The sequence below is a fragment of the Alnus glutinosa genome, chromosome 6, assembly GCF_958979055.1.
Source record: "Alnus glutinosa chromosome 6, dhAlnGlut1.1, whole genome shotgun sequence".
In the NCBI taxonomy this organism is placed as follows: Eukaryota; Viridiplantae; Streptophyta; class Magnoliopsida; order Fagales; family Betulaceae; genus Alnus; species Alnus glutinosa.
In genome coordinates, this window is record NC_084891.1 from 25,746,493 (window position 1) to 25,772,425 (window position 25,933).

At 35.5% G+C, this 25,933-nt stretch overlaps 4 protein-coding genes across 5 annotated transcripts; 3 read left to right on the top strand and 1 right to left on the bottom strand.

The window, feature by feature from the left end:
- Nucleotides 1-5,498: 5,498 nt before the first annotated feature.
- LOC133871914 (double-stranded RNA-binding protein 1-like) lies at nt 5,499-9,969 on the top strand. Of its 2 annotated transcripts, none has more exons than XM_062309377.1 (3): nt 5,499-5,830; nt 7,325-7,590; nt 8,772-9,969. In XM_062309377.1, the coding sequence occupies exons 1-3, from the start codon at nt 5,806-5,808 to the stop codon at nt 9,597-9,599; spliced, it is 1,119 nt and encodes a 372-aa protein (XP_062165361.1). In that variant the 5' UTR covers nt 5,499-5,805; the 3' UTR covers nt 9,600-9,969. The 2 variants fall into 2 exon arrangements, with proteins under 2 accessions (XP_062165361.1, XP_062165362.1); XM_062309378.1 differs by having other exon boundaries at nt 5,502-5,830; nt 7,328-7,590.
- A 1,542-nt stretch (nt 9,970-11,511) lies between these two features.
- Nucleotides 11,512-17,677, top strand: LOC133870996 (geranylgeranyl transferase type-2 subunit alpha 1). Its single transcript, XM_062308321.1, has 8 exons — nt 11,512-11,722; nt 11,841-12,003; nt 12,334-12,494; nt 12,576-12,680; nt 14,011-14,814; nt 14,913-15,093; nt 16,197-16,383; nt 17,062-17,677. Exons 1-8 carry the CDS (start codon nt 11,607-11,609, stop codon nt 17,448-17,450), a joined length of 2,106 nt encoding a protein of 701 aa, XP_062164305.1. The 5' UTR covers nt 11,512-11,606; the 3' UTR covers nt 17,451-17,677.
- A 4,210-nt stretch (nt 17,678-21,887) lies between these two features.
- LOC133870742 (uncharacterized) lies at nt 21,888-22,928 on the top strand. Its single transcript, XM_062307949.1, has 2 exons — nt 21,888-22,186; nt 22,387-22,928. Exons 1-2 carry the CDS (start codon nt 21,950-21,952, stop codon nt 22,684-22,686), a joined length of 537 nt encoding a protein of 178 aa, XP_062163933.1. The 5' UTR covers nt 21,888-21,949; the 3' UTR covers nt 22,687-22,928.
- Nucleotides 22,929-24,286: 1,358 nt separating this feature from the next.
- Nucleotides 24,287-24,922, bottom strand: LOC133871664 (uncharacterized). Its single transcript, XM_062309091.1, has one exon. It carries the CDS (start codon nt 24,920-24,922, stop codon nt 24,287-24,289), a length of 636 nt encoding a protein of 211 aa, XP_062165075.1.
- Between the last annotated feature and the right edge of the window lie 1,011 nt (nt 24,923-25,933).

Consider the following 25,933-nt stretch of genomic DNA (forward strand, 5'->3'; position numbering starts at 1 on the left):
TTATATGATAATATGAAGAGTAATGCTATAAATCACATTCTTATCTCATAATTATCTGACATTGCTTATGTAGTAGTCCCAACAAATATTTGAATTTTTAACGGTAACTAATTCAATGGTAGGTTTATGGTAGGATTGTCACATTAATATTTTGGGATAAAAATATGATTTATAGCATTACTCTAAAATAAATGAGTAATGCTACATATTACATTTCCAACATATTTTTATTTTATTAGGTTGACGTAGCTATTATCATCTGCCCTTATTAAAAAAAAATCATAAATCTAATGGACATTGATACATTAATCTGGTGAGATAAAGATGAAATATGTAGTTAATTTTTTTTTTTAAAAAAAAATTATCCGCTAAAAATATGTACAATAATTGTTTTGAAAATTATTGCTCTTGAAACTTATATTGAGAGTTAAGACCTGACCGCACAAATCAAGAGATTGCCGTAAAATTAACTAATTAATAATCCATACATTATTTTAAAGCATACTTATGCCTATAGGCTATAGGCTATAGGCTATAGGCATAGAGAGAGTTAACGGCCCGTTTGAAATCCCCTTTCCCTTTTCATTTCCTTTGGAATTTTTTTTTAATGGTTAAAAAATATGATTGATGTGATATAAAGTTGAAATAATTTATATGAAAAAGTGAGAAAAATTTGTATTGTAGTGAGTTTTTTATTTAAAAAGTAATAAAAAAAGTGTTGATGTAATATAAAAAGTGAAAAAAGTAAGAATATTTTGAAATTGATATTTTTTGGGAGAAGCGAAGGGAAGGGGGAGGGAAGGGGAATGGGGATTTCAAACAAGGCCAACATTTGCCAACAACCAATTCAATCTAAATTACCTAATATATATATATATATATATATTAAAAAATCAGTGATTTCTTATTTTAAAATGCGACACAAAAGGAGGAGAAATAATATATTTACATCTTCTATATATAAATATATATTGTACATCTACATACAATCGAGTTTCAAATTCACCATTGAATTTGTGGGATATAATGTAAAATAATTTTACATATACATCAAATGTTTATAAAGTATCCATAAAAAAAAAAGACGTAATTTTTAAAATTATTATTTGATCAATTATATATCTAATGGTAATTTTAAAAATTAATTCATTTTTTTATGGACACTTAATATATATATATATATATATATATATATATATAAATAAAGGGTAATGTTTGGCAGTAGCAAAATTTTCAGAAATTTTGCTACTGCGTAGCACTGCCCATAAATAAAAGATGTAAAAATATTATTTCCCTAAAATGAGTGTACTTTTGGCTTGTTTTCCGCAAGATGTCTGAAGCTTTCACGTGGTCCTCGTGTGCAGGGAGAGGGAACAGGGATCTGACTCATGTAGAAAGCGTTTCACCTGCCGTAGTCCTTTGGCAACAAATTTTGAGAGGCAAAATAAATAAGAAATCGATTGATGTGATAGCGAGTAAAAATGTGTTTTGAATTTTTTTTTTTTTTTTTTTTTTTGCAAGAAAGAAAAAAATAATAACTGTTTATCAAAAGGACTTAAAACACAACAATATCATATAGAGAAGATCAATAATTTATATAGGAGGGGAAGATTATAAAGGAGGTTATGAAATAATATATCTCTGCTTTTTATTTTGTAAGATTGGGTTTTATAAACGATTATAATTAGCTTTAATTGTGATGTTACTGGTTCTTTAAGAGAGATAATATATATGTAGCCTATGTTTTTTTTGGATCGTTATAGATAATATATGAATAATCTAATAACATTATGTGGTATTAGATGACTGTATGACATGGCTCTAATGAGAACATTAGAGATTTAAGAATAGAGTTTGTAACACCTCAGTTTCACATCGGGAATATGTATAATTCATATAAAGTAAATTATAAGGGGTAATTACCTTTTTCCCCCATGAATTACTAAAAAATGCGCGATGCCCCCATGAACTACCAACTAGACCAAAATAAGAAATTCAACTACCAAAGACAACCATTTTTCCTCATTCCGTCAGTTAGAGGGGTTAAAATAAACAGTTAACGGGTCATGTGCCGTTTTACATGGGGGCATGTTGGAAGATGGTGATAGTTCATGGGGGGAAAAGAGGAAGATGGTGGTAGTTCATGAGGGGAAAATATGAAGAAAATGAGGGTAAAACGGCGTGTGACGGTCACGTGACCTGTTGACCGTTTGTTTTAACCCCTTTGACTGACGGAAGGGAGAAAAATGGTTGTCTTTGGTAGTTGAATGCTCTATTTTGGTCGAGTTGGTAGTTCATGGGGGCATCGCGCATTTTTTGGTAGTTCATGGGGAAAAATGTAATTATCCCAAATTATAAAGAGACTTATGGAGTCTCACATTAATTCATTACTGTGTGAAATTTGACTATGCTGTAGCACTAGTAGCAATTTCTATTAAATTTTTCTTAAATTTAAGGAACTAATTTACTTTTCGTTTTCCTATTCAAATCAACTTATACGATAACTTCTTTTATCTATTATTTATACCATTTGAATAGAATTTAAATTAAATTATAAGGGAACGAGAGAGGAAAAATAATATTATTTCAAATAAATACTATATGAAATATAAATGAAAGATAAAGCCTTTTCATATTAAAATAATGTTAAGTAAAATAAAAGTCATACCATTTTCTTGGTGTTCCCTTGGTATATGGAACAGTACCAAAGGAGTCTGGACTTTGTTGTAGCTTATTATTTTATAAGTTTTTCATACATTTAAGAAAATGAATGAGATTTAGAGAAGTTGTTAGTGCTCTAAGCAATTACAGGAAGTTCAAATTACAAATTAATTAATCATTTTAAAATGGTAATACAAATATAGTTATCACTTTCCTTGCATCTTACGTGGCATTAAAAGCATATGTATCACCTGTGCGATGGCATAGGATGATATTTTGACTTTAAATATGTAATAACCGGGACAGGTGTACCATTTTAAAGGGAGTGACGTCACTGACGTGGACGACCGCACAAAAAAAAAATGAGGACGGAACCGAGATGAAAGTATTAAGTGAGCATTTCCATTACGATAGATACCACTTGTGATACTTTTTGAAATTGAGACGGATGCTTTATTATGGCCCTTACCATATGTACCACTTAGGCATTTAACCTATATTTTTAAAACGTAACTTTCTCGTTACATTTTTGTTGAGGTCTTCTCAATTGTCAAGTTAGTATGTTCCCAGTATTATTTTTTGAGTTTGAATATCCTGGTTGACCTTTATTATATTATTTATATGATAAATACTATATATTATAATTCTATCAAATATTTATTTAACAAGGCTGGTGTGTCTATCAACTAATCATTATTAAGTAAATAAATAAATAAAATCAATGATTGATTTTTAGTGTCACATCAATATTGTTAAACAATCATAGGATTAAAATATACTATATAGCATTACTCTATATATTTATTACTTATATTTGGTTATATTTCAATAGGAGGGTTCATTATATTATTTATATTTTTTCCTATTTGAAATCTCAATAAATTATTAAAAAAGTAAAGAAAAAATAAACTACATTTCTTATATCAAATTGTCACCCTATTTGCAAATACTTTATAAACTTTAAAAAGTGACAATCAACCTATTCAAATTACGCAACACTTTCAAGAATCCTTTCATTACAATACTCACAATGGCCTATGTATTTTAGAGTTATGCTTAAAATGGCTAACCAAAAGCCTAATGCAGGGAAACACCCAAACAATCATTGTGAGGATTTATTAATTCAATCACATAGTTTGTGCTCCTAGAATATGACGCCCTTGGGGCTTTCTATTTGATTGTATCAAAAGGCCCAATGAATTGGGATTTCCCTATTAGGCTAGGTCATTTCGGGGCAAGTAGATCATTTATGATGAAAATGATGAGCTTTAAGAGAATGATTCGAAGTTACTGCAGAGTAGAACCGTGCAGTACCAGACAAGAGATAGATCTTCCAAAGAACAAGCAAATCCAATTCATTTGGGACCCTGCAGATCCATTTTTTTTTTCATATTCAAAGATCAACCCTTTGTGTATATCAATGCACGAGTATTTTATGTTTGTCTCTTTCGCACTTTCTTTACTCATTTATCTCTTCCTCTTTATTTATTTTTTTATCTCTTTCATCTAAGAGCAAGTATTTGCTTGAAAAATGAAATAAAAGAAATAAAATTTAAATGATATACTAATAAAAAAATATATAAATAATTGGATGAAGAATCCATTTGAAAAATCATTAGCTAAAAGCCTAAAGCAGAAAAAGGAACCTTGAATTAGCTACTATAGATAAAAATGTAAAGAATCCATTATAAGTGCTCTTACCATTTCTTGTAAAGTTGGGTGAAAATCACCCCCACAAAATCAATTTTGATAACATTTGCCCATGACAAGCCATGCAAAAAAGAAGAAGAAGAAGAAGAAGATATACACAAAAACACACACTCAGCTTCATGGTCGGTCAACCTCCACACCCTATGAAAAGATCAACCATATATAAAAGTAGGAACGGAGCCCGCATTTGGAATTTGAGAAAGCAAAATTTAAAAAATAAAAAATTATGGGTAAAATTTTAATTTTTTTTATGAATTTATTATTATTATTTTTTGAAAAAAACATTGAGGCTTGAGAGGCCCAAGCCTCAAGCTAGCACCGCCCTTGTATAAAAGGAAGAGAGAGACCTACGAGCATGACCCCCCGGCCGGGCCATGGGTCATCACGACCAAGTTGTGGTTCATTTCTTAATTTTTCTTTTTAAATCTAAGAGGCATTATTTTTTTACACATATGATGCCGGAGTATAACTTGAAAGTGCTTCATAATTTTGGAGGTCCATTGTTTTGAGAGTTTTTGTAAAAAGAAATGATATATATTATAATTAATTCTATATCTAGTTTATCCAACAAGATTGACTCTTAACTAACTCTTAAATTAATTATTGTTAAAAAAATATATAATCATTAATTTGGATTGGCACGACAATTATAAAATAAAAAACATAGTATATAAAGTTACCAATTCATGGCGAAAGTGTAATTTTTCGAAAAAGAAATCATAAAAGACAAAGAAACCATAGCAAAGTGACGACGCTTTCAAAGGTATTATTACTAAAATTCTTTGAGACTTATAGAGGCGTCTCAAATTGACTTGATTAAAAACTCGCCCTGACTAGCTCTTCTCACAGCGACTTTCACCAGGCCGTTGCCAAAAAATTAGGTAAGGCGCCAGCGCCCGCTGTAACAACCAAGAGCTCGACAGCCGACACTACAACTATTTTCTCCATGATTATGACCACCCTACGGCATACATTTTCAAGTTTTCAACACCAAACAAATATAGCCGTCCAGTCCAACAAAGTCCCCCTTCTTTTTCTCCTTGAATTTAACCACCGTACGATCAACAGCAGATCTCGGCCATCAGTCACTTGCATGCGGCTCTAATTCTCGTCTTCATTAGGTCTTATACAGGTGAGTCTGTCCACAGAAAATGCCTCACACACACGGGCGATTCCACTATAAAAGCCGAGCGAGATATTCGAGTACAGTACTGCAAATATTTTCTGCTCCGTATTCAGACCATCTTCTCACCCACGCTCATTCCATGTCCGTCTCTGAATAAATCGCTAATTCCGCCTCCGATTTTCTCAACCCGTTGGACCTAACTTCAGAGACTCGCCCAGTCCGCGTCGCCCTTTCTCTCGCTCCCTCTCGCATTTTCTTAGCGACGAAAACCCGGTTCCATCAATTACTCCTCCAAGAACCTGAGAGCTATGCCCACCAACGAAGGCTTCCAAGGTATAACGTTCTGAGTATCTTTCTTTATTTTTCCTTTTTTATTTTTGAAATCAGGGTTAGTTTATAGAATATTAGCATAGTAAACAATAGAACAATATAAGCGTATTTTTATTCTAGCAAAAAATAAAAAATAAAAAAAATCTGGCCAGTAAATAGCAGAAAAGGTTAAGAGCTTGGAAATTAAAGATTTTGATCGATTATTTTGATAATATTTTAATAAATAGCAATGCTAAAGCATGTATGAATTCGTTTTCTCTCTATGCCTTCTTTAAAGTTGGCGATGTTGATAATTTTAGCATCATGGATTCAAATATTTTAACAAACACATAGCTTTTTATTGTGTAACTTCTTAATAATGTCAAAATGATTTCTATAGATATTCATAAAAAAAAAAAAAAATGATTTCTATAGAAGTGATAATTTACTGCCACGGATTTCTCGGTTATTTTGAGATAAAAGTATTTGAACAGTATGCCCTGTCACATACTAATGCATTGTGTGGACTGAGATAGGGGTCGATAACTTGTGCTCCGAGTTTTAAGAGTGTTGCTAGGGTCCTACAACTTTTACTACAAGTTCTTTACATGCTAACATCGCAATCTACGTGCTACTTATGATGCCCGCCACTAAAATGTGGACAATCCACATGACGCTTACCACGTTTACAAAGTACCATGACACTTACTACGTCACCCAATAAAATGTGAACCGCCACATGGCTGTTCATGTAGCACTTATTTTTATAAAATATTGATTTTTTCACTTTAGTTTTTAGGGGTTTGTAGCACCCCAAGCATTTTTCAAGTTTTATAAACCTGGTTCCCGGATCATCAAGTTCGGTAATAGCCTCACAAATTTGTTACTTGGTAAAAAAACGAAAAAATGAGAAAGTTGAATTTGTTTCTTTTCTGTCATAGAGTATGCTAAAAATAATAAATAAGGGATTCAGCCATCTTTATCATAGCACATGAATTAGCATTGAAAGATATCTTATTTGCAAGTCAGTATGGATGATGTATATCACATATTCTATGGCAGTCACATACACTGTTTCATTTGAAATGTCATTGAGCTTATAAATGGGACGCTCTGGTTCCTGAAATTTGTGCAGTATTTATATAGCATTGAGATGAAATCATTGAACGGTGATTTTCATACTTGATGTGCTAAATGTGTTTACTTAATATGGTTGGACCTGTTCCCCCGTAAGGACAATGTTGGATAGTAATGTGAATTTGATGCTTATGAAGGGCATCATCCAGATAGAGTTGGGTTTTAGGTGAGCAGGTTTACGCGCGCACACAACCATAGGTTACTAATCGGTTCTGAATACAAAAGTAAATTGAGATCTTGGAGTGCGGGCAGACAAGTAATGCTTTTACATAACTGAATTGGTCATAAAAATTATATATTGAATTAGTTTTATCTTTTGTGCTTTTGATTTTCATTAGTGGTGAGCTTTATACCAAGTAATTATTATTTCTTGATACATAGCAGGTGTTTCAAAATGCTATGTGTTCAAGAGCCGTTTACAGGAGTATGCTCAAAAAGTTGGACTTTCTACACCTGTGTATGACACTATCAAAGAAGGCCCTTCCCATGAGCCATCCTTCAGGTCAACTGTCATAGTAAATGATGTTAGATATGATTCTTTGCCAGGATTTTTCAATCGTAAGGCAGCAGAACAGTCAGCTGCTGAAGTTGCTTTATTTCAGTTAGCTAAGTCTGGTGAAGTCAATCAAAGCATCTCTCAGCCTGTTGTAAGTTCAATTTATCTTTTACTAAGTTAGTTGTAAAGCTTCGTAGTTGCATCATCGTTGGTGCAATATCATAGTGTTTTTCCTGCCTGGTTCTATTAATAGAAGCTAGAAATTTCTGTCCCCCTCCCCCCACCACCACCACACACACACACAAGATTTTATAGCTTATCGGTCTATATATTTCTGGTAGTGTGTTTTTTTTATAATTGTCCTGTTACCAAATTTGGAATTTGTGAGAGTTTCTGCCAAGAGGAAGTTATCATTTGGAGAGATGGACCTAAGAGTAAGAGCAAATCGAACCCAATCTGATCTCAAATACCGTTGTTTTATGAAACACCCCCGTTTTGGAGCAGTAATAACCCATTTGAAAATAAAAGCTCCGTCAACTAAGGAGCATCATAGTTTGTGTGCTACAGGGCTATCATGAGTGGTTCTGCATAATTCCTTTAGCTTTAGAACATTGCTTGTTAGTTGTGTCTTGTAGATGCCTCCAGATTGAAGTTGACAGTTCCCATATAGCAATTCACTCAGCATGGCACTACCTTATTTAACAGCATAAAACATAAAAGTGCCTGAACATGGTTTTAAATAAGATATACTGGCTGTTATTTGCTCTAATAAGCTCCCCTTGCAATCTTCTATATGTAGAGGGTACTTCTTTCTATCCCCTTTTTCAGTTAAACCTTTATTCTTGTGCCTACAGTAGAATACGTGACATGCATAGGTCAGGCAGCACATGTAAATGACATAAACGGATTATGGGAATTGATCTAAGAAGTCCACTTGCAATATATCTACGTCTATAGTTGGAAACAAACTGTTAGATATCCAAAGCAAAGGAAAGTGCCCCCCCCCCCCCCCCCCCCCCCCCCTTCTTTTTTTTGACCATTTCAAAGGTTTACCATGGAATGTAGACTGGCTATTCATGCCTAATTCGTGCATTGACAAACTATGGCACTTGATCATTACCATCATATCAAAGTAGTCTCATCCTGCAGAATTACGCTCCTTTTACTGATTATACTTTCCATTTACATGTAGAACCTGCATTATTTAAGAAGTTTCCAGCTGCCATGTGGTAAACGAAGCCATATGTGTTGCATATGAGTAATTCTGTGTTAATATTAATTAGTAATTGCCATCTCTCACTCATAATGATGATCTTTTGGTATTTATTCCAGCATGAAACAGGACTATGCAAAAATCTACTTCAGGAATATGCTCAAAAGATGAATTACGCAATTCCTGTATATCAGTGCCAAAAAGATGAAACCCCAGGCCGAGTGCCTCTTTTTTCGTGTACTGTTGAGATTGGAGGGATTCGTTACATTGGAGCTGCGGCAAGAACGAAGAAAGAAGCAGAAATTAAAGCCGCTAGAACTGCTCTTTTAGCCATTCAGTCGAGTGCATCTCAGTCATCTGAGAAACCCTTTGGCAACTCTCAGTTAACAGTAATCCCATGCAAGAAAAGGGGGACCGAATCAGTTATTAATACTGAGGAGGCTGCAAATGTTCCAAAGGCAAAGAAAGGTCGATTTAAAAAGAAAATGTTGAAGAAGAAACTTCCCAGAGATAAGGCAGCAGGCAACAGTCAAGTTGAGAATGCAGGCAATTTGATGTTCTTTATGGATAACCGCTCAGAACCCGATCAAACTGATGTACCTTGGATCCAAGAAGCAAGTTTGGGAACGTTGGCTATGGAAGCCATGAGGAATTCTCAAGATGGTAGATCAAATGTGAGCTCAAGTGAGAAAGAAATATCTGCTGGGGAATGTGCTTTGGCACACCGAGTTGATGGAAATTGTGAAAATGGTCAGTCAACAGCTTCAGATTCTAATCAAAGCAATAATGGGATTAATCCTGATGCAGGAACATCTTCCACGTTTTCTGGAGATTTGACTGTGTTCACAAAGGAGGTAAATGAGGTATCTGGAGTTGGAGAGGTAGCTTCAGTTGCAGACAATTCTACCATTGGTCAGATAGAGGCTTCAAGCATCCTGCCAGCTTAAAACAATCAGAATAGTGGATCCAAGCGGGTGTAAACCACTCTGGAGAGAGACAGGGGGTTCGATTGTTTGGAAATTATTTTGCAGTTAGGAAGATGAATTGAATTGAGGGTTTTAAGATTAGACATTTAAAGATTTCTGTATCAGTTGGTCTATGTTAAGTGCTTTTTGGGCTTTTTGTAAATTTAAGAATCACAACCAGGCCTCTTCAGAGGAGCCTGAATCCCTCACACACAAAGTTCATTCGGGTGTCTTGAACAATTCGGTCAAGAGTTTACACAACAGCTTCGTTAGTATGTTTTGGTAGATTCGGAGCATGAACAACAAAGGACTTACTGTTACACTTTATATTTGGGAAAAATTATATTTAGCCCTTTAAGTGTTTATCTTATTTGAAGTTAGTCATTGAGTTTCTAATTTCAAGAATATGGTCATTAGATTTTGCAACAAATTTTAAATAGATCACTCTGTCACTTTTTTCCTCAAAATTAATAGTTTGACATATTTTATGTGTCTCAATTGATACATTAGCGTTCATATCAGCGCCTAATACAAATGTCAAGTCATTAAGCGACAAGGCATTCATAAACAAACAAAAGAAAACCTAACTTTAGAAACAAAAATCATCTTTTTCGTTATCTTAATCTTCTAGATTTATAACATAAGAGGGAAACTCGTTAACTTTGATGCTCATATAAACATTTACATTGTATTGGGTGTTGACATTAATCCTAGCGTGTCAAATGAAACACATGTGACAAATAAAAAACTGTTAACTTTGACGATAAAGTAACATAGAGATCAATTTGAAACTTGAACAAAACTTAATAATCTTATTTTTTAAATTGAAAATCTAATGACTAAATCAAATAAGATGAAAACTTAGAGACTAAATATGATTTTTTCTTTATATTTATTGCTCATCTTGAGAACTTAGTTTTCTCTTTGAAAATTATATTGACAAGAATCCAATATTAGAATTGTCCACACTATCTAAGAAAATTTGACGGGGTTCTTAAAATTCTAACAATTTCTTTAATTAAATAGTTTATTTACTTTTTTTGAAATAAATTTTATAATGGTGCAATGATGTGGCATACTAGAAGTATAAACTTTTTGACTTGTTATTCTTTATATGAGCAAACAAAAATCTCCTTGCAACGGCCTTGTAGCCAAGTATCTTTTCTAATGTTCATTTCTATTTGAGTAATTCAGCAAAAACTGACCAATCAGAGCTAATTACAAACAAGGTGAGTTCAAACCTGCTAATATTTTTTTAGCTATTCGAGTTTGAACAGCTCCTACTCGGTTCGATTAATTAATATTTTATTCAAGAACTCTTCTGTAAAATTATAATGAAAAAGAAATATACAAAATGTGTGGTTTTCATCCTTTTAGAATCAGTCCATGTGTGGTTGCGAAACAACGTCGTTTTGAGCCGATGTTCTGATGTTTATGTGGTGGTTGCGTGACTTTGACTAACGAGATAATGGCAAATTTGGATGAAAATGAGACGAAAAGATTGATTTGAAATTCGCGAACACTCAGACATTTAAAATATAAAATATAAAAGTTAGGAACCATTTTCAAATTGTGTTTTTACTCAGAGATTTATAATAAATTTTTCCTAAAATTTATCTTCTTAAAATCGTTGTCCGAATAAAATTTAAAGGAATGTTTGGGTGTGCGGTTTTTTTTTTTTTTTTATAATTTATATATATATATATATATATATATATATATATATATATATATTAAACCTGTTTTTCAAAATTATGGATATCAAGAAAAGAAAAAAAAGAAAAAAGTAGAGACATTATGTTGAAAATGGGGTGACAGTTTTGCATTTTTTTTTGAATAAAACTTAAAAACTTGGAACTGTAGCGGATTTTAAGCCAAAAGCATTCCCTACCTGCACATACATTGGAGTCAACTCACTCAACCCTCTTTGATCTCCGTCTAAAAACTGTCGTTTTGGTCTCTCTGAAACTTCGTTCCCAATACCCGAAAATGCACGGTCGGCCTCGCACAGCCCCAAAGCCAGAGGACTCAGCGGATTCGGCAGTCAGAGTCGAAAAGCTTCGCTCTCTCCAATCTCAGTTCCTCTCCGACCACCACAACAAGATGTACAGATATTCTCTCTCCCTCTTTCTCTTCGATTCCCGCGATCCAAACGCTTCCTTCCATCACTCTGTTTAATTTTCTTTTTGTGTTTTTCGCTTGTGAAAAAAAAAAATGGTTCAGTTATACGAAGGAAGCTCTAGAGGTTAACGCGAAGCTCCTCGAGATCAATCCCGAGCACTACACGGCTTGGAATTATAGGAAGCTCGCCGTCGAGCACCGTCTGAGTGAGTCCGAGCCTGATCCTGACTCGGTCAAGTCGATTCTCAGTGAAGAACTCAGAGTGGTACGCTTTTGCAATTGTAGCATATTTCTCTGGTTCCTTGTTCTTTCTTTTGCTTTCTCTCTTTGTTTGTTTGCTTGCCGGGAAAAAAGGGGGAAAAAAAACTAGGGAGCTTAAAGTAAAATAAAGTTGAAGCTCACATACTCATTTTCTCAGAAGTGAAAGGAGTTAAAATTCTCTGATAGAGTACGCCTATTGCAACAATTGTATCAGTTGAACTGAATGTTCACTTCCTTAACTTTTTGATCTCCGTTAATTTTCTCAGTGGCCAAACAGTTATTGTTTCAAAATTTACGTCTGTGCATCCAAATAATTTGGATTTACTTCATGTAGGTAGAGAGCGCATTGAAGCAGAATTACAAGTCGTACGGAGCGTGGCATCATCGAAAATGGGTGCTAAGCAAGGGGCATTCATCTATAGATCACGAATTGAGACTCCTGGGCCGATTCCAGAAGGTCGATCCTCGGAACTTTCATGCTTGGAGTTACCGGAGGTGAAATCTTGGCCCTAATTTTGAATGCGCGCAGTCTAAAAGTTTTTAGTTCATTTTTTATTTAATACTTCTTTTTGTCAGATATGTGGCAGCATTGATGAACAGATCAGAGGTGGACGAATTACAGTATACAACAGATATGATAAACACCAATTTCAGCAATTATTCTGCGTGGCATAATCGTAGGTATGAAGTATGATTTGATTGCTATCAAGTTTTGGTTTTCAGATTTGTTTTTAGTTATCAAAATTGGAATTCGTTTCCAGTTATTCTCTGAATGAATAAATTGACCTCTATATACTAGTTTTTATTTTTGTTTTTTTCTTTTCTTGGATTTGGGCTATGCTCCTAAAATAATCTTCTCTTTTTCTCTCTCTAGATTTTGAATGCATCTTTTGTTGTCTAGTTAGTTTATTCTAAAATTATTTTTGATGCTGCATATGTATGTGCATTACAGATTTACCTTTGCATTATAATTTTTTTTTGATAAGTACCTTTGCATTATAAAATAAGGTGACTGATTTTGATTAGAACTCAGAATTGGCATTTGGCTAGTTTCAAATCTTGGTGGTATACTAAATAAGTGTTTGCCTGGGCTCTCATTGGTTTGATTTCACTACCTAAATTGTATTAGTGCTCTTAATACAAATGCATAAGGGACAAAAAGGGTAAAAGTGCATTTGAGTTTATGGGCAAAATATGAGGCACGCCTGTCAAATTCTGCCACAGAAGGATTTTAATTATAGTAAGTGCATATACATCGAGAACATGAGAGGTGCATATACCTCAAGTATGTATTTTGGTTAGTCCAACATCCCAACTGTTTATGGAGGACCACTTACTTCGAATAATTAAACATGGCCTGTTATATCTGTAAAACTATATTATGTGTATTGAGTATTCTTCAATTACATAATAATGTTTTCAAAAAGAAAGGGTTTTTCTTGGTTTTACCTGAGACTTTGAGATCATAATAGTGGTATCATTGATAAACATAGTTCACAGTTTATAGGCATCACTAAAGTTTATTGTTTGATATATTGACTGTGTATTGTTAAAAAAAAAATATTATTGTTCAAACATATTGACTATGTGTAGTTATGCATGAAACACACCAAAAGTACATATTTATTTATTTTTATTTTTTTAGATTCATATTTAGGTTTGATTATGAGTAACAAGGAACTTTTACATTAGGTGAAGTACCCGAGCATAGACATTTTGTCCTTGGGATTCTCATGGCATGAAACACCCCAAATTTACATCTTTAGGTTTGATTATGAGTAACAAAGAACCTTTATTGTAGGTGAAGTACCCAAGCATAGACATATTGTCCTTGGGATTCTCATGGCTTCATTCTTCTTGTTTTGCATTTATCTCATCTGGGATTTAGTTATGAAAAATTTACATCATTCGCGAATTTCCAATGGTTGTAGTGTATGTTTTACCATATGATATGTGAATGTTTACTGAACACATCTATTACTATATTTACCTCATTGAAGGACTTTTGCAGTATACTTCTGTCTAACTTGCTGAAAAGAAAGGTTCAAGGGTTTTTCCCAAAAGAGAAGGTCTTGAACGAGGAGTATGAGCTTGTACACCAAGCACTTTTTACAGACCCAGATGATCAAAGTGCTTGGTTCTATCATCTTTGGCTTCTTGATCAAACAGTGAAAGCTGATGCTCCTCTACTTATTTCTTCTTGGCCTGCTCATGATTCTAATCTCATTCTATCGGGAGATAGGTGCCTGGATGACTGTGCTTTGTCTGCATTCAATACTTTCCGTTCTGATTCTGGAACAATTCCACTCGTTCTTTATTTTAGTCAAGCTGTTGAAGGTGTAAATTCATGTACAGTATCAGTTGAATCTGTGTTTAACACAAAAGGAGAACTTACTTGGGAACCACTTTCAACAAATAATTCTCAGACTGCCCAAGTTTGGGTTACTCACCTCAATTATCCTGAAGAAAAGCTCCATTCTTCGGAAGCCTATTATCCAGTAGAGGTTAGAGTTGGACATTCTCAAGGCATCATTTCTTCAAGTGGTTTTCACTATAACCATCCTTCTATGTTTGCCTTTAAAGTGTTTGTACGGTCTGTTGAAAAAGACCCAGCTGAGCATGGTGGAGAGATGATTTCATGGAGAGATGAAAATTTTCTTTTATATGAAACACGTCCTCAGGAATCAAATCCACTTTATTATTTAGATCAACTAAATATTAAGGATTCCCATGAGCAAACATCTTCAATGTGGCGTGCAGAGACTATAGCAAACGAAATAGCTCTTTTCAGAGAATTGTTGTCAGAGATTAACTGGTGAGCTTCACTCATTTGATGGGCAAAGTCAAACTTTGTAATAGCTATAGCGTTTAACCTTTAAATAGAAATAAAAATGAAATCCCTTCTTTGTGTAGTAAAATTGGAAAGCTTACACTTGCAAGATTGTTGGTGGCTCATGACACGTTGCTGTCTCCATGTGCTAACAAAATGGTCTATTCTGAAGAAGTTATTGAACTTTATAGTGACTTAATGAAGTTGGATCCACCACATTTACAATACTACAAGGACGAGTACAGCTTAGCTCTATTGCAGCAGGTGAGTGTCCTCTGTCATCTTTATTAGTTTCTGTTTGTCTTAGAAGTTTCAAAACATGCAGTTTGAAAAAATGGCAATTTCAAAATGTAGTTAATGTAAACGTGATTTTAAAAAACACAATGAAGCGGTTTCACCATTTGGTTTTTAAAATCGTCGATTTATAAAAACACATCTCTTGTGTGCGGTTTCAAAAGGAGGATTTTTTCATGTTTTCAAACTTCCATTTTTTTTTTTCAAAGGCACTCCCAAATGGGACAGTTTTCACGATTTTGTTTAAAAATACGCGTTTGACCTACAAAATCACGGGGCCTAACGCACTCTTAAAGCATAATCCCTTACTCCTTCAACCTCTATGTTGGTGGTAATTCTGCAGGTACATCTAGTTGATCTCTCATTGATTGGTCAATATACGATATCCCATTTTCTCATTATTAATCAAGCTAAAATGATTTGTGCATTGATTATAAGATCCTTCCGATTGGCCATAATTCATCACTTGAACATAATTCGCGATCTTGTGGATCATTTTGTATATTTGAGGATAACCCTCCCCCACCCCCAACAACAACAACAAAAGCCAAAAAAAAAAACACTTTATTTAAAAAAATCCTTATGTTTATTTTGTATTTATAATTTGCCCACATGGATATAATCAATCTAGATATTTTATTACTCTTGAGTATTCAATAGGCAGCTAAATAGGGGGTCCCCTTCGTTGGGATTATACCAACAATCTTTTGGATTCTTTATCTGAGGAAAAATCTTTTGAATTAAGATGTGGAGAAAAACTCTTTTATATGTAGGCTACCCCCTGTTTGTTTATCTTACCATTTCAAGTGGGCCTGTTACCAAGACCAGTCCAATAAAATTCTATAATTGTGTTTATTGGGATTGTCTCAATGCTTGTTTTTAAAATATTTGTTACCTTTTTTTTCGAATTCAGGATCCAGTCTATGCCACATAGTGTGCTCCTCCCAGTTTTTTGAATTTTTTTTTTTTGGAAACTTAAAATAAGGTTCCATTTTACTCTTGCATTAATTTAGGATATTGATAACTAGAATTTCTTGGAACTGAAAGGTTCTGATAATGTGTTGGTTCTGCAGATAACTTTCAGTAGGGAGTCTTTACTGAGATACTGCTTTCGTCATATAGATGAGACTTCATCATTTATGAGTAATTCTATCTGTTTACGACTGAATAACTTATCATTATCACGGATGGGGTCTATTGAGAAGTTATTATGGGTCCAAATGCTAGACTTGAGCCACAATGAACTTCGATCAATTGAAGGTCAACTTCTTCTCTAATGTTGTAAATATTGTTGTACATATGACTTCTGCAGATTTCTTCCTACAGTTCACATGCTAACTATGAACTCAATGTTTTTCTTTTTCCAATTTTATTTTCTTAATAAGAAAGTTGCTTCTTTAACTTATTTTGTATTTCATTTATTTTATGGTATCCCTTTTCAGTTTTAATTATTTATTTTTCTTATCAAAAAAAAAAGAAAAGATGGCATCTCTTTTCAGTTTGTTTTTTCCAAAGTCCCTATTTTTTTTTCCAATCTCTTTTTAGTCTGTCTTTTAACCCTTTTTTTTTTTACCTGTTTGACCATTAAACTCAACTAGTTTTCTTTTAATACACCTGGGAAGCCTGGGATTTCATGTTGATTCATGCTTGACAACATTTTCTTAGATGTAGATTTTGATGTTGCTAGCATATTTATCCCTGTTTTGGATTCAAAAACTGCTAAAATAAACAAGACTGGGTAGTTATATATGTGGAGAAATAGTGATCCTATGAATATAGGGAGACTCAAGTTTTCAGGCTATGTGAGGTGTGGTGTCTCTGGTTTTGTGAAATGGGCTCAGGTCTAACCTCTTGACTTTCATGATGCATTGTAGTAGTTAATAAGCTTCGTTTTATTGAAAGGAAATTGGCTTATATTTATATGGGTTCTTCTGACAGGATTGGAGGCTATTCAGCTTCTTTCTTGCTTAAACCTGAGTGACAATAAACTGAGTAGTTTTACTGCTCTGGGACCCTTGAGACAGCTGAAGTCACTTAAAGTGTTGGATGTTTCGCGCAACGAGATAGGTTTACACTCGATTGATACAACAAGGTACCTGTGTTCTTCTCCTTTGTCTCATACAGAAGAAATTGATTGGAATCGTGATGAGATAGTGACTGGTGATGTCAACCTGAGAAATTGTTGGGAAGCTTTTCTAATATTTAGAGGCCTGAACTTGACGCAGTTAGATATTATGGGGAATGCAGTTGCGGATGAAAAATTTAAGTCATTTTTGGTCAAGATTGTGCCTACACTTAAGTGGCTGGATGGTGGAGAACTGCATTAACCTTAAATTTGTCATTTTTTTTTTCCTGCTTTCTCCTTTTTTAGTTCTCCAGACAAGGGAGGCATACAATATAGGAACTTGTTGGAGAACCGTTTACTTTGGTATGCTGATATTGGACATGGGGCATTCTTTTTCCGGTTATGTGAGCTTGTATGGTGAGAATTGATTAAGGGATGTGACAATTTTAATCTGTATGCAAGCTTCTGGTATGTTTTGACTTGTGTAAATAGGTTATCTGTGTTCTGTCGATGTGCTTGCATGTTTATGTTAGCCGATCTTCTAGTCCACTTGTCTAAAGCTACAACAGCCATTGCTCCCATATGTGATGGCTGCCATCTAGACCCACCAACCAATGAGTTTGTTAAGTAATTAAATAGAGAACTTTGCCATGGTTGAGAGAGAGAGAGAGAGAGAGAGAGAGAGAGCAGCTGTAAATAATATTTTAAAGAGTAATGCTAAATATTGTACTCATTCCACTAGGTTGATGTGTCCATCACCTCTTGATTTTTTTTTTTAATTTTTTTTTTTTAACAAAGGCTAATGGACATTGTCTGCGCTGGTGGTTTAGGTTTAGAATAACTGTAAAGAATATTACAAGAGTAATGCTAAATATTACATCTTCATTCTACTAGGTTAATATGGTAGTGTTTATCAGCTCTTAGATTTTTTTTGTTTTTATTATTATTTTTAAAAAGGGTAATGGGCACTGCCTAGGAGGCTTGGATGGTGGTTTAGTACGTAGCATTACTCATGTTACAAAGTATCATTGGGCAGATGAAATCGCTCGGGTAAATGGTACCCAAAATAGCATAGAGATAGTGGAAGGCTCTGGTTGCAGTGGTGACAAATATCTGAATTGCAAACACCTTGAGATGAAGAAATGGACAAATTTGGTTGCCAAAGTGATGAGGCCATCTTGAATACTTCTTGATGCATTCCTTCGTAGTTGAACTGCACATTAAGCCAATAGATAAGAATGTGCTTTCGATTTCATGAACAGAAAAGGGTTGGGGGGAGGCGGGGTGTTCTGAATTGATGAGAACTCCTTTTTACTGTGTCTTCGTTTTGAGCATTTACTTAAAGTCGCTTATTAGAGTTGTCAATTAAATGATATGTTCCAATAAACATGCAATGATGGTAATGTATAAGTTGAAAGATTTAGAAGATTCTACGTGCATGTAAATGGTTCAGGATCCCTAGAGTTCCATCTGAATTCCAAGAGAATGAGAGAGGAGACCCCGTTCTTAAGGTGTCTGGTCGGCCCAAGATGTGTGGCCTATTTGTCCGGGCACACCTTAAGATTCGAGGTCGGAAACGGATCCTCTTCATTTCAGTTGGAATGGAGAGGAGCCGGTCCCTTATAAAACAAGGGGCAAGATTGTCATTTTAATATTTTGGACAATTTTGCCCCTTGTTTTACAAGTGACCTGCTCCTCTCCATTTCAACTAAAATAGAGAGAATCCGTTTGCTTCGAAGTCCCCTCTTTCATTCCCTGAAATTTGGACTGGAAATTTTATAGAGAATTCTACTCCATTCGAAATATTATTAGAAATAGAAGAGCATAGCGAGATTATCTACATGGATATTATACTCACCGAGATCTTCTCCAAAGTGGCCTCCGTTTTTTTGCTCCAAATTTTTTTGAAAGCCAGAAGAACATGAGCTGAGCAGAACACCGGCAAATAGCGCTAACAGGGAAAGTAGACGCATGGTCTTGTTCATCTTGTTTGGCTTTGAGGCCATCCGTATCTTCCTTTTGCACTCTCTTTTTGGCAATCTTTTCAGCCTCCTTTGAGCAACTCAAATGCTATTCTGCCTTGACAAGAACCTTTTAGACTCCCCCATTATATATAAATCATAAAGATCGTTAGAGCCAACGCGCCAAGTTTTGCAGAATTGAAAAACTGGTTTATTTCCTGTTGACTTGTTTGACTGACTTGGCTTCAGAAATAACGAGTCACCAAAAGACACGTTAAATGGCATTTTGGAAAATAGGAATAATAGGCCACAATGCCTCATAATCGCGAACAGATAAAGGATGAATAGCTTGATCTAAAGAAATCAAATAGCAAGCCACCAATCTGATCAGTTACGATTCAAGATATCAAGTGGTTGATATATCTCTCCCTTTTGGACAAGATCAACATCCACTGGCTGATTTGATATTGTAGGAAGTAGGCTCTATGGACACTGATGCAACTTTTGCTTACCGAACAATGCCCTCACTGTAGGCATACAGTTAATTGAAATTAGTGGACTTTTCTGGATGTTTTATTCTACTAAAAAGATAATTATCAGGTTGAAGACCTGTTCTTGAGGAGAACGCGTGTCAGCCGACCATTAATTTCTGTCGTGGGGACTGGGGAGTACGCAGTCAACCCTAACTTTCATGGGCTTTTTCATTTTTAGGCCGACAGTCAGGATCGCCCCAACCCAAAACCACTTTCCTTGGGCTCCAAATCATCCCCACCTTTCCTTTTTCACAACCCAATGGGTTGGGCTTCGGCTCAGTTCAAGTTGGCAACATTAATGGTAACTGGTAAGTGACTAAAGTGGTGCCCCTTTCTTTTTTCTTTTTGATCTTTTTTTTTTTTATCACTGTTTTCTTTTTTCAAAAACTTGTGAGAGATTTTATTAGGGTACGTTTGGTATATAAATAGGTCCCTAGAATGAAATAATTATTATGTTGTTTGGTTAGTTTTTTATTCATGAGAATAGAAATTCTACATGAATAACTATTCCTCATTTGAATAAGTTGAATAACTATTCCTTTCCTCTAGGAATAGCACATGATTCCTAAATTTACTCAAAAGCCTTCCTTGACCTAGATCAAACTAAATGTTCCTATTGCTCATGTTGGATCCCAGCGAGCTACTGCTGGTGTTGCAAGTGTAACACACCCGCCCTACTGTTGATGCTTCACCTTAAGCAAAAGCTGGTTGCTCCACCTCTGACGTAAACTGCCGATACTCCACCTCTGACCTGAGAGAGTGAAGAATAATGCTAGTTGCACAGTAAAAGTAGGTAAATTTGAAAACTAGTCAAAACTTTACCCTCGTATAAAAATTATATTATATATATATATATATATATATATATATAAAAACTTAGTTCAGGATAGTCAACCACCTTCCTTTGGCCAGTTTTGGAGGTGGTTAAAGGTCAATTTTGAGGGTGGTACCAATTATGTGGGTGATCTACTACCCTCTTGACCACTCCTGAACCAAGTTTTTTTATTTTTTTAAATATTTTATTTGGGAATAAATTTCATAAAAGTTTAATTAAAAAATTTGCCAAAAATTGTATGAAGAACTTTGTTAAAAAGGTATATGGGAGAAATTCTCCACCTCTGACTTGAGAGAGTGAAGAATAATGCTAGTTGCACAGTAAAAGTAGGTAAATTTGAAAACTAGTCAAAACTTTACCCTCGTATAAAAATTATATTATATATATATATATATATATATATAAAAACTTAGTTCAGGATAGTCAACCACCTTCCTTTGGCCAGTTTTGGAGGTGGTTAAAGGTCAATTTTGAGGGTGGTACCAATTATGTGGGTGATCTACTACCCTCTTGACCACTCCTGAACCAAGTTTTTTTATTTTTTTAAATATTTTATTTGGGAATAAATTTCATAAAAGTTTAATTAAAAAATTTGCCAAAAATTGTATGAAGAACTTTGTTAAAAAGGTATATGGGAGAAATTCTCCACCTCTGACTTGAGAGAGTGAAGAATAATGCTAGTTGCACAGTAAAAGTAGGTAAATTTGAAAACTAGTCAAAACTTTACCCTCGTATAAAAATTATATTATATATATATATATATATATATATATATATATATATATATATATATATATATATATAAAAACTTAGTTCAGGATAGTCAACCACCTTCCTTTGGCCAGTTTTGGAGGTGGTTAAAGGTCAATTTTGAGGGTGGTACCAATTATGTGGGTGATCTACTACCCTCTTGACCACTCCTGAACCAAGTTTTTTTATTTTTTTAAATATTTTATTTGGGAATAAATTTCATAAAAGTTTAATTAAAAAATTTGCCAAAAATTGTAGGAAGAACTTTGTTAAAAAGGTATATGGGAGAAATTTATAAGCTCATTTTCAAATCATAGGATTTTATTTGTTATAAGATCCAACCATACGAACCAATTTAGCAATTTTCTCTATTCTATACCATAATATATACCTCCTTGATTTATTTTGAAACTTCTAAACTTTTTGAATATTAAATCAGTATATATAGTATATTTTTTTTGTGTGTGTATGTGTTTATCTTAAAGGTTGTTGAGTTTGGAAAATAGATGAAAAACTACATTGGTTGGTTGCTCTTGCTCAAGATTGAAAGGAGAGATTGCCCGACCCATCAAAAGGTGGGCACGAGAGGCCCAGCCCACATCTCCCATAAACAAGCACTGAAACGTTGCACACCCACTTTCATAGGGTTTTCGCCCGCCGCACCCTAAGCCAGAGCGCAAAAATGCCGGCTGGTCACGGTGTTGGTTCTCGGATCCGAGATGTGCTCGCTAGCTCCTTCAGGAAGAAAGGGCACATGCCCCTCTCGAACAACGTGAGGACCTACAAGAAAGGTGACTATGTGGACTTCAAGCTGAACGGACCCGTCAACGAAGGCATGCACCCCGAGTTCTACCAAGGCCGAACCGGCCGAGTCTGGAAAGTCACCAGGCGCGCCATGGGCATCGAGATCAACCAGCAGGTGAGTTGGTAACACCGAGTCAATACTCTTATTTGGATTTCTGGGATTTGTGGAAATGGTGGTCTGGATTTTTTTGATTTTTTTTTTTTCGTTTGATTTTTGCATTTGTGGTCGTTATTTTACATGTTTGGTTCTGTAGCTTATATGTTTGATGATTTGCTTGTGTTGTTTGCTTTTGGGATTCCACCGTTTCTTCTTAGAAATGGTGGTTCAGGATTGACTCGCCCTCGCGCTCGCGCTCGAGTTCGAGTCGCTTGGTTTATGCACGAGCCGACCTGGAGCCAACACCAAGCTTGAACAGCAACTATTCGGCTCAACACAGTCCGATTGGATCCCTACCCATGTCCGTTCACCGTGGGGACGCGGGGGCTAAGAAAAGAAAGAGTGAAATGGTTTGGCATGGTGTGCAGAATGGGAAGGCTGCACAATCGCCTTTTAGCTCAGTGGTAAGCCGCGCCGTCGCCACTACTAAGAATCGTGTCGTGATGCCTGGCTATTGAGGGCTCTCTACTACATGGATATTGCAACGTGCTCATCGATGCGGATCATCCAAAGACATATTATATTAGCATGGCATACCTCCGTTCAAATCTGGGTTTGGGATAAAAAAGAGCTTTAGAGTTTCCCACACATTTGAGTTCCATGCTAATTTTACTTATTATTGGGTATACTTCTCTAATAATATTAACACACTCAGTAATGAGATGGATTTAGATATAAAGGTGCCGTATGGTGCTTGACAGCTCTTTGTTTTGTTTTGTTTTGTTTTTTTTTGTCTTTTTTATGACTAAATTTTTTATAAAGTACCAAAAGGAAAAAGAAAGAACATATAGAGCAAACGTGAGGCAGCTGGACTAAATACATTAGACAAACAAAGCTGAAGCCCTCTAAGGGCTAAACTTTATGGGGTGCCAAAGCAACCCAACGAAGCCAATTTGATCCAAACCTTGCCTCATACAGAGGCTCCCAGGTGTGTCTCTCTCTCTCTCTCTCTCTCACTCTCTCTGAGACAACTCCAGATAAAAGAGAAAATGAGGAAGGAAGATGTAGGTTTGACAAGAGGAAGGAGAGAGGTAAGGTCACATGTTTCAAGCCAAAGGAATCTCATCATCATCATTCAGATGGCATCCACGTAATGATGCAAGTTAAACCACATAATGCAACGCTCTGTTTCCAAGTTTCTACTTTAAATTCAATTTCAACAATGCTATAGCTGCCTTCTCTTCTCAGATGGGATTCTGTATATGTCGCATGATCAAATGCCTCTTCACAGTGCACGCTGCCAATGTAAATTCTCATGTATGTACGGACCATTCAATTGCATAGAGTATTGTATACGCAATTTTAGTAATACTAAAAAGAATATTCATGTCCTCCTTCGGTCGATCCAAAATTTATGTAACTTTTAAAATCACCATTTGATGTAGAATAAATCATTATTGGATAATTCAATTGTGATTTTAAAAGCCACATCAACGTTGAAAGGGCTAAAATAAGACATGAATTTTCTTTTTAGCATTACTTTGCAACTTTTACACAAAGGATACCTTCCAATCACAACCGTTTCCAACACTACAAAGGAAATTCTATAATAAACATGCCAGAAGCTAGAACATAAATACATAATCTTATGCAGAATTCAGAAATACCTGAAGAAGTCATCTTGTTGATTTTGTTCGTTAAATCAATCAGGCCTGCTTCAAACTAAAACCCGCCATCAATGCAAGTCCAATTAAGAAAATATTCCGACATTTTCATATATAAAAGAAGAGCCATTTTGATGTTAGCGGGAGTCCCACTAGCTACAATAAGCTCTGCTCTCATTCTCCAGTGGAGACTCCTCCTTGCAGCCATATAGCTATAATGTTATTTTTCTCTTTCATTTATCACACTTACATGAACACAACACAAAAACAAAAATTCATAAACATAATTCCCCTTATTTTTTTCTTAAGGTTGGAAGGATTTCTCTTTCTTCGTTACTACAGCCCCCAAAAAAAGAAAAAAAAAGAAAGAAAAAAAAACACTAAATAGAAACACAGACCAGGGAGTGCTGGGAACTTTGAAAATCGAACCGAACTCAGATCGAGCCGGTTTGGACTATGAACCAAGCCGGTCCAGCGCCTCACGAGCGGCGGTCAATTTGGGGTCGACCCTTAGGGCGTCCTCGTAAGCCTTCTTGGCCTCCTCTCCCATTTTCTTCGCCTCGTAGCACTCGCCTAACAGACAGAACGCCTTGGCATTGTCCGGACTGAGAGTCAACGCCAAGGTCAAGTCCGCCACGGCCGAATCGACCTGGCCGCGCCGCGCCATAGCGACCTTCAGCTCGGCCCGCTTGAAGAGCGAGTCCCCTCGCTCCGGATCGCTCAGCGACTTGGCGCACAGAGGGGACAGGGCCACGTCGAGCGAGTCGAGCGCGGAGGGCTTGAAGCCCTGCAGGTCGAGCGCCAGAGACTTCAGAATGTGAGCCGCGGCGTCCTTGGGGTCGAGCGCGATGGCCTTGTCAGCTTCGGCTTCCGCCTCTTTGGCGAGAGAGGTCGCAGTGGAGCGAGTCTTGGAGGATCTGGCGCGCGCCAGGAGCTGCGCGCCGACGACGAAGGAGCGCTTGGCTTGGATTTCGGCTCGGTTCCGGAAGCGCAGCTTGGATAGGACCTTGTTTGGAATACCGTGCATAGCGAGGAACAAATATACCATTAAGAGGATTAGACCTACTTGCAGAAGAATATCAGCCACCATCTTTTTCTCTTTCGAATTTGCTGACTCTGTGAGTTTGATCGGAGACGAAAGGAGGGGAAAAAGGAAAAGTTTCAGAGTTGGATGGATGAGATATTAATGCTTAGCCGCCCGGTCTTACCAATGGGCCCATGCTTTGTTGAATTTGGAACGGACTAATGGAGAAATTGGAGAGAATCTTCCTCATGTAGGGTAAAAATGAGGGTTCTTTATTTAACTAAATGGAGAGAATTTTTTTGAAATGGACTGGATACTTGTTCTGCTTTGTTTGGCAAATTCTCATCAATTACTTTTTTAAAACTTTTTTATCCAGCAGAAAAGTCATTCTCATTTTCTTTGAAATCGAGAAATTTTATGGTTCACATTGACTCTTAAAAGATAATTGTAAAATTAATTTTTGTCGTTAGTATAAATTATAAATCGCTCTCAGCAGTATGAAAGCTAATTAAGACATTTTTGGAGTAGGCCGAAAAACTAATTACAATAGTTTTATGTAGTTCTAGGAACGAGGATATATAAAAATAGTGTTGTTTTCTTTTTTTTTAATCAGAAAAATAGAAGTACTTCAATCACAGTTTTTACTACATTAGTTATTAAATAATTAAATTTACATGTCAAATTTTATTGCATAACCTTTTCACCCACATGGACTATTACGTGAATTTATAAAAGACTTCAAATAAAAATGGTTAACATTTTTCATATAAAAAATGTCCACATAATTAAGACCAACTAAACATGATTGATTAGCAATTGGAATTTTTTTTTTTTTTTTTGTAAATATTGGTAATTGAAATTTTGATCAATCATCTAATTAATAGTCTCACATACCATATTACATTTAGTATAAACCAGAATCGAGATCCAATAAAATGAAAGGTCTACGACTACTGAGGCTCGAAAGATATCTCACACCCAACAAATACCAAAGAGGCATTTCAGCAAGTGTCAGCCGCCCGAGAGCTCGAAGATGCCGCAAAGCTCAAGATCTTGAAGATTGAGAGGGATTGTGCG

Coding starts and splice junctions, on each gene's coding strand:
- LOC133871914 (XM_062309377.1), top strand. CDS start 5,806: ATGCCCACCAACGAAGGCTTCCAAG. Junction 5,831..7,324: donor CACCAACGAAGGCTTCCAAG/GTATAACGTTCT, acceptor CTTGATACATAG/CAGGTGTTTCAAAATGCTAT. Junction 7,591..8,771: donor AAAGCATCTCTCAGCCTGTT/GTAAGTTCAATT, acceptor TATTTATTCCAG/CATGAAACAGGACTATGCAA.
- LOC133870996 (XM_062308321.1), top strand. CDS start 11,607: ATGCACGGTCGGCCTCGCACAGCCCCAAAGCCAGAGGACTCAGCGGAT. Junction 12,004..12,333: donor TCAGTGAAGAACTCAGAGTG/GTACGCTTTTGC, acceptor TACTTCATGTAG/GTAGAGAGCGCATTGAAGCA. Junction 16,384..17,061: donor TGAACTTCGATCAATTGAAG/GTCAACTTCTTC, acceptor TTCTTCTGACAG/GATTGGAGGCTATTCAGCTT.
- LOC133870742 (XM_062307949.1), top strand. CDS start 21,950: ATGCCGGCTGGTCACGGTGTTGGTTCTCGGATCCGAGATGTGCTCGCT. Junction 22,187..22,386: donor GCATCGAGATCAACCAGCAG/GTGAGTTGGTAA, acceptor GTTTCTTCTTAG/AAATGGTGGTTCAGGATTGA.
- LOC133871664 (XM_062309091.1), bottom strand. CDS start 24,922: ATGGTGGCTGATATTCTTCTGCAAGTAGGTCTAATCCTCTTAATGGTA.